The 8,291-nt window shown below is 26.5% G+C and overlaps 1 protein-coding gene across 2 annotated transcripts; it reads right to left on the bottom strand.

Moving 5' to 3' along the window:
• Nucleotides 1-1,510: 1,510 nt before the first annotated feature.
• Nucleotides 1,511-5,902, bottom strand: LOC112603997 (serine/arginine-rich splicing factor 7-like). Of its 2 annotated transcripts, none has more exons than XM_025352852.1 (5): nucleotides 5,498-5,898; nucleotides 4,168-4,399; nucleotides 3,916-4,095; nucleotides 1,775-1,931; nucleotides 1,511-1,684 (listed from the first exon to the last, which is right to left on the bottom strand). In XM_025352852.1, exons 2-4 carry the CDS (start codon nucleotides 4,386-4,388, stop codon nucleotides 1,787-1,789), a joined length of 546 nt encoding a protein of 181 aa, XP_025208637.1. In that variant the 5' UTR covers nucleotides 4,389-4,399; nucleotides 5,498-5,898; the 3' UTR covers nucleotides 1,511-1,684; nucleotides 1,775-1,786. The 2 variants fall into 2 exon arrangements, 1 of the variants encoding a protein (XP_025208637.1); XR_003115197.1 differs by lacking the exon at nucleotides 1,511-1,684 and adding an exon at nucleotides 3,399-3,741 and having other exon boundaries at nucleotides 1,846-1,931; nucleotides 5,498-5,902.
• Between the last annotated feature and the right edge of the window lie 2,389 nt (nucleotides 5,903-8,291).

The following is an 8,291-nucleotide window of genomic DNA, read 5'->3' as shown; positions in this document are numbered from 1 at the left end:
GTACAAAACTGTAACTGATAATTTACTTATTTAATTACTTAATAGTCTGACCTATTAACCATGTTTTAATTAATGGAAATTAGTGCATCAGTTTATAAATATTTATTTGCTAGACCCTATTACAGACATATAATTTACATTTATTATTTGAGCTTAGGAGCAACTTTTATACTCAAAAACTATTAATGACGCAGAATCTTTCCATTCAAATTATCAGTGTATTGATGGAAATTCAAGCAGACCAATTTAACAAAAAACAGCATTAAAAGAAAAATAATTAATTAATTATTAATAATAATCTTTCGGCTTTCAATATTTTTAAAAGATAGCTTATCTTCTTGTAATGTCTCTGAATATGAGGAAAGAAATGTATCGAAATTTACTATTAAAAATTACAACATTAAGCCTAAACATGTTGTCACTGTAACAATAATTATTTGAAAATCTGTAGGTCAAGTGCCTAATAAATCGGTAGAATTCTGTGTTCATAAAATTATATATCACAGTATTATAGTATACAAATTAACTACAATTGATGCATTATTGATAATTATATTATGGCATCAATAATACGGTTAATAGTTTACGATTATCACAACAATTTCAAGTCCTTAAAACAATGACCAGCACTATATAATGCTGACTACCAAGTAATGGAAATTGATTTGTCCAATAAGTAAAAACAATCATTTTAAATATTTTATACATAAATAGTTAATTTTTTCTTTATTGAATATTATAGTCACAAAAAATATAAATATTAAGCTGAATAATTTTTTTGCTATTAATGCTTCACAAATAAAGTGGTGTAAATTTATTTTTTATAAAAGTACATTTGTTAAAATTACTTACATAGGTGAATCATTTACACACACATTTCTGTGTAAGCATCAATAAATTCTGTTGAGTAAATATTTAACATTGCTGAATATCAATAAAAATTCCCCGAAAAAATTATTAAAAAATAGTATTTTAAGAGTAAAAAAAAATATTTACCTATTTGTTTATATATTACACAACTTTATTGCAATGATGAGTTAAGAGTAAATAAAATGTTTTGATCTGTGATAAGTTCTAAAATAATCTTAAATATCAATAAAATTAATTGCAATTTATAAGCCTCTATACCCAATAGCAATTCATAATAGCTTTTAATCAAATATTCGTTCAAATGGATTTTAGGATGTTTTAGAAATTTATCTAACAACATTTATAGGAAAATAAGCAAAAAATTAAGTAGCGTAAGTAATTCAAGATTAATTAAAAAAAACACATCAATTAATTAAATGAACACTATTTTAGTCTTAAAGAAATTATTTATCTATTATTATTATTTATTTTTTTGATTTTATTAATGATTCATTAAATTACAAAAATATGTAAAGCATATTTAATAAATTTAGTGCAAAGATAAAAACACGACTAATTAAAAAAAAAAAAAAAATGATAATAATAAACTGTAAACAATATTTTTATAAAGAGAAATTTTAATATTTACTATTATACAGTTCTAACTAAAAAAAAAAAAAAAAAAGTAAAATACATTTCATAAGATAATTATAATCTTAAATCAAAAATATTATAGTAGATAGGTTTTCAGGTTAAGTCGTCTGTATTTGATCCATGCAAATATAACACAACATCCAAAACGGTTGCTTAAGAAGCTTTGATACAATTTTACTGACTGTAAAAAAAAGTTTGTTTTTTGAAGAATATAATTTTAAAGACATTAAATATAACTTATAATAATAACCATTTATTATGTTATACCCACATAATATTCTTCTTATCGACTGCGAGATCTTGAGTTGGAAATTGAACGACCAGTTAATACAGACCTTGAACGGGAACGTGAAAGAGATCTTGAACCTGAACGAGAACGACGACTACGGCTGTATGATCGTGACCGAGACCGAGAAGGAGTATACGACCTTTATATATAATACAAAATAATTAGCTACATAATAAACAAATATATTAAGGCGTATTTAAGTTCCCAAAGTATTTATATTCAATATTCTAAGTATATGAGAATATTATGGAAAATAGAACATTTTATATAACTAGAAAAAAAAGTGAAAATGTTGTGATTTTATTAATTAGTTTAAATAATTCAATAGTATTAAATAACAAATTTTCCAGAAATTTGGTATGATAAATTCAATTGTGAAACAATATTTTTCACCTTCAAGAATTTAAAATAAGTTTTTTAATTTTAATAAATTATACTTTATTTAAATGTTTTAATCAAATATAATATTTTATAAAATGGTTAGTAAAAAAATAAAAAGTTTAAAGTTAATATGTATACAATATAATTAGTATTATAACATTTTTAATTATGATTTAATATTAATTATATAATTTATAATTATTAACATCAAATACATTTCATAAATATTCTTTTTTTGAATCTTAAAACCATTATTAAATACTATGTTTATACAAATAAAATCATTTTTTATACATGTTTTCAATTGAAATATTATACTCATCAGTTTCAAAACAATAAAAATATTATATTAATAGTAGAATGTATAAATTGAAAATTTATCGATGTTAAAATTAATTTACTACTTAAAATAAAAACATGTATTTAATTGTAATATATTTACTTTTTTGAAATACTATGATATATTGTTATTAAATGTATGAAGAGTCTTGCTATGGTTATATTATTGTTTATGAAAAATAAAATTGAATAAAAACAATAAAATATACATTTACGATAAACAAGGTTAAATCATAAACATATAAAAATCAATTTTAATTGGTTTAGATAATGATTTTTAATGACATTATTACACAAATGAATTGTCATTTTTATTGCATAGATTAAAAACTGTTAATTATAAATTAAGTAAAAAGATAGAATTATTATATTTTTTAGAACTACAACACATCTCATGAATATTTATTTTGAATTTAATAACCAAGGACACACTTAGTTGAATTATTTGTTTGTTAAAATTTAATCATAAAACAAAATTTATAATATCTATTTATGTTATTAAACTATCAGGTATTAATATTTAAAAATAATGCAATTATATAGTTTGTAGTTAGTAATATATAAAAAATATTTGATAATATTAAAAAAAGAAATTCTATTTTAAACTAATTATAGTACTATTTTATTAAAGGGTTTTAATGTTCAATTATACTTAATTAAGCACACTGGCATGTATTCTTTTAAAGTATAAATGCAATGGTTAATGACCATAATATTAAATATTTTTACATGAGATTTATATTAGAAGTATTTTATTGATTTTATGTTTATTATTATTAATTTAAGGAATTCAAAGAATGCAGTATTTAAATAAACAAAGTAAATATAATATTTTATCCCATTGATCAATATAATCCAACCTGCTCATGTGATTTAATTAACTCACATAAAAAAACGAAGTTCAACATTCTCCTAAAATGACATTGTGGTAATGCTATGTAGACAGTCAGTGGCGTTATGCAGATCTAATTTATAACTCTTTCTGTCTCTGAATGTCTGTGTACGTTCACCGATAGCTAATTAATGCATCAGAATAAAAATCATTAGGTTGGTTGGGCTCGATGGGGTTCTAGTGTAGCTGAGTACATCGATAAACGCAGACAGACAGATAGTTGCGCCGTAGTCCGACGACTAACACACATTGCTCGAAGTAGATCAAAATATATTATTTTGGTTGAGAGCTCTACGACGATCGACACTACGAGACGAGACGCTCTCAGCCGAACATCCTACAAAAATGGCCAATTATAGTCATTTTTACAATTCCATTATTTAAATGGTTGTGTCAATAATCTACATTAAATAATTTATCTTAATGTTAACAATCAGTTGAAGACTTCACCACAAAAAAATTAAATAGGTGAAGTCATTGGTAAAATAATTTGAATGAAAAATAAATTTACCGGCGTCGTCCTCCTTTAAAACGTCTACAATCACGAGCATAATGTCCCCTATCACCACATTCATAACATTTGTCTTCAGGATGGAATGGACGTCCTCGACGAGGTGGGCCTCCTCTATAAGCACCTTTACGTGATCCAGCATTAGATAATTCTACTCGCACTCGTCTACCACAAATGCTCCTAAAATAAAAATAAGAAATAACAAAATTTGTCAGAAATAAAAATTATTAATTAATTTTTTTTTTTAATTACCTGCCATCTAAACCTCTAACTGCATCTTCTGCATCTCTTGGATCCTCAAATTCAACAAAAGCAAAACCAGGAGGATTACGGGCAACCCATACATTACGAATTGAACCATAATATGAAAAAGCATCCTCTAAATCTTGTTTGGATGCAGATGATCCTAGATCACCAACATATATTTTGCAATCTGGATTACCAGAATCTCTGTATCTTGATGACGATGACATATTTAAAATATCTGTAACATAAGTCATAATTAAATTAAAAAAGTTATAACAACAGATAAAAATAAAGAGTAAATACAACTATATAGCACATAGAAAGCCAAAAAGAAGTTCAAAATTTAACATAGACATTTGATATGCCTACAACTCTGAATGAAACTGTAATACATATAATTATTAGTTATATCTATCTTATTCAATAAAATCCCATAAAAATATAGATAGTTTCAATGTAAGATAATTCTACATACTATATTTTAAGTAACTTTAAAATAAAAATATATTTCATGAAAAAAAGTCTTTATCAAATTTTTTATCAGTACAGGATTAGGTACTTAATAATAAAACTGCAGCTGAACAATTATCACTTAACACAGGTACTATTATTCTAATTTAGATTATAAAAATGTCTACTTAAATAAAGAATAAATATTAGTATACAGATTATACAGACAAGATTAATAGATTAATAATGAGTAATATTAAACTTTATGGGAATGAATAATGAGTGCACTGGGTACAGTAATTCATGAGTTAATTTTATCTTAATTTAAATAATGGTATATTTTAATATATTACAATCTGAAGAAAATTATCATTTTTCTTATCTGCATTTTACTTTTATGAGCAAATATTATATATTATAATAAGGAAGTAATATTTTTAAAAGGTGCATACTAAACAAATAGAAACCAATTGACTATATTATAATAAGATAAAGAGATTATTGTAGAATATAGTGGGAATCGTCAACAACTATTATTCATTTAAATTTAAATGTTAAAGTGGCAGTGTTTTTGTATTATGAATTAAAATAATTGGTAATATGGACTTACTTATACCACTCCCACAATGTTTTTTTAAACGTCAGATTGGTACCAAACGTAGTGGTATACAACCGATAAAAATTTTGAGATAAATCAGATTTATAGAAAAAAAAAAAATTAAAAATTGTCGGAAACATAATTGAAAAAAATAACGATTTGCTTGAACCAGTGATTGACGATCGGGGCTAGATTTTCGTTAACGGGTGATCATAAAACGAGCAAAAATCGTCGGTGCCATCCGTTAAAAACTCAAGTCCGATCCCGTTGTCACGGCTAGAGATTTACCTTATGCAAATGACCTGTTGTTGATATGTATTAGTTGTTGAGAGGCGTCCTCGAAAAACTAAGCGACAACGTGATGATGGCAGTCTGTTTCAGGTTTTCTTTCGGTATTGTCGTGGAAGAGAGTTTGACGACAGCGGACGCGGATGAACCAGGCGGTGTCTTGAAGAGTGCTGTGTAGTTGCTGTCGCTTACTGGCCTGTGTCAGCACTCAGCATAGAAAATAGATAAGACACTCAGCAATCAGTGAATGCTGTCGCTTCTATCTTTCTTGTGAGTCGGTTTCGATGCTCTGAATGGAACTAATGAAAGTGCCGGCCGCCGGGAGTGTGCTCGACGCTCGTGCTGGTGCCTAATAGGTATTAGGTGGGCGGTGAGGGTGGTCGGCGGTTAACTGGGCATCGTTCGCCATTTTACTGAATAATGCAATAATTATTGTGTCCGAATCACGGGTCCAGTGTGACCACCAAGCTAGACTTTATTGTCGGTGGGTTGGCTATTTGGCGCCGTAATTTCGCCCAAGGTATGTACCAGTTGACGCCGGCGTGACATGTACCTTATACCAATAGACCGCGGATCCCGTGAATTCGAATTGGATGAACGACAGATAGAGGGCGCTGCCGTTCTAGTGATAGTTTAAAACACTATTATAGTAACTATAGACTATAGATCAATATATATAAGTAGATAGGTATTTTACTATTATTAGGGTTAAGGAAGTCTAGTACCTATACTATGCGTACTACTGTAACCGTGTTACCTGCCCAAAAATATAAAACATAATTGCATTTAAATACTTTATCACTCGGAAGATAAAATATATGTTTCTTAGTAAATTTATTCGACGTCCATTATTTGAATTACAAATATTTAATAGGTAATATTCTTATGATATGAAATAAAAAAATAATTTTTTGAATAAAAATGTATTTATTGATTTGTAATTTACATTTACATTGCAATGCAATATACCTTAGAAATAAACTACGCGAGTGCATGCGCACAATAATCTTTTGACAAATTATCGGAATTATCGGCCCGGATGTGATCTCGCAATAGTCAAATTTATTATATTAAATTTTTCATATCCATAATAAATTTACCAAATATGTTTTTATTTGTCCAAAATTACTCGTTAGTTATCACTAAACTTGCAATACCGAAAAATTGCAAAATAATATGTTCTTAATTTTTCTTATAGGTACCTATTATTCTCAAAACTAAAACAGGTATTATGCTTATATCAGTTTATACACCGCAATGAAAGAATATGTAAGTATAAAAAAATAGCTTTCTACTTTTCTATTTTAATATTACTGTACTAAAATATTTATTGAACTGTCACATATTTCTGCAATAGTGAAATTCTTCTGGACAAACATGAAAACAAAAAATGTTCAGAGTGTTCAGACCTATTCTTTATTGTATTATGGTTTAATTTATTTTGATGCTATGTTTTACACAGTTCAAAATTAAAACTAAAGACCATAATAAATCTACTTTATTATTGTTAAAAACTGTAATGTCTGTAATCTATAATAAAATAACGTTACATTTATTTAGTCCTCTGTACATATTAGGGGTGCAATTTCAATGAAAAAGATGTTTTAGCATTTCTCGTCGCTGAATATATTTATTTTTATGTTAGTTTTATATGATAATAATGGATTACACAATAAACCATTTTCCTTAACCTACCATTCAATGGTAGTTATATATAATAATAATTTTGTAATTTGTATCATAAATATGCATTTATAAATTATGAAGCCTCGATTTTAAAACTGAAGGAGCTTAGCTGCTACGCGTACCCAAGCCTCGTCAAATTGCGTCAATAAAATTTAACTTATCTGAAAACATAAATGGATAACAAGGGATACAATTCTAATAAAATAGATTTTTCACAAGTATTTTTATATTCATAGTATCACAGTATTCTGAGAAATATTAAACATTCAGTTTTAGGGTAAAAATATAGAATATAAATAGGTATATAGTATTCTGTTAATTTATCAAATGATTTTTTTTTATTGTTATATAATTTTGAGTAAGTAGTACAAATAAAATTAAAATCTTTGAATCATTCTATTAAAACACGTGTGAAAATATAGCAAAATTCAGTAGGTATGTAGGTACTATAACTGACGTTTCTGCACACTCAATAGTTGATTAAAATAAAATAGGTATTTAACTTCGAAAAACGTTAATTACAGATAAAAATATCACCAAATAGAATAATAATATATTAATATATAAGGTACATCAATAATTATTATTTTACTATGTATAGTCTTGAAATTGCAATAGGTAACAAAAAAACACGATATGCGCATATCTATAGTACTCGTATATTATTATTAAATCTGATGGTGAATTTTCGCTTCTTACATATTGGAATTTTCCGAGCAGTGCACACGTACCTATATTAAAATGATTATTTACGCATGATTATGATAATATTGTATTAGTATTTATAATATGATTTCCCGTGCTGCTAGAGAGTATAATTATAATTTATACAGTCATCTGTTGGTACATTAAATACACACAAACAATATTGACGGACTGTTGAAATAATTGCGAGACAGTCATTCCGTAGGGATAAAAGTTTGTATAGAGGATATGGAATATGGCAATATGGTAAATGGATATTGGGCGCTTACATGGACTACGCGCAGTATTACAAGATTTGAGATAACAATAATATATTACTGCGCTGTAAAATAATATGTAATGGTGTATAATAACTCTACTGGATTCAATGTGACGAACCACCTCACAATAATATACATCGACC

The sequence above is a fragment of the Melanaphis sacchari genome, unplaced genomic scaffold, assembly GCF_002803265.2.
Source record: "Melanaphis sacchari strain LSU unplaced genomic scaffold, SCAv2.0 Contig0_pilon_pilon, whole genome shotgun sequence".
NCBI classification, from domain to species: Eukaryota; Metazoa; Arthropoda; class Insecta; order Hemiptera; family Aphididae; genus Melanaphis; species Melanaphis sacchari.
The sequence above is the reverse complement of the archived record's forward strand: the minus strand, read 5'-3'. Positions and strand labels throughout refer to the sequence as shown.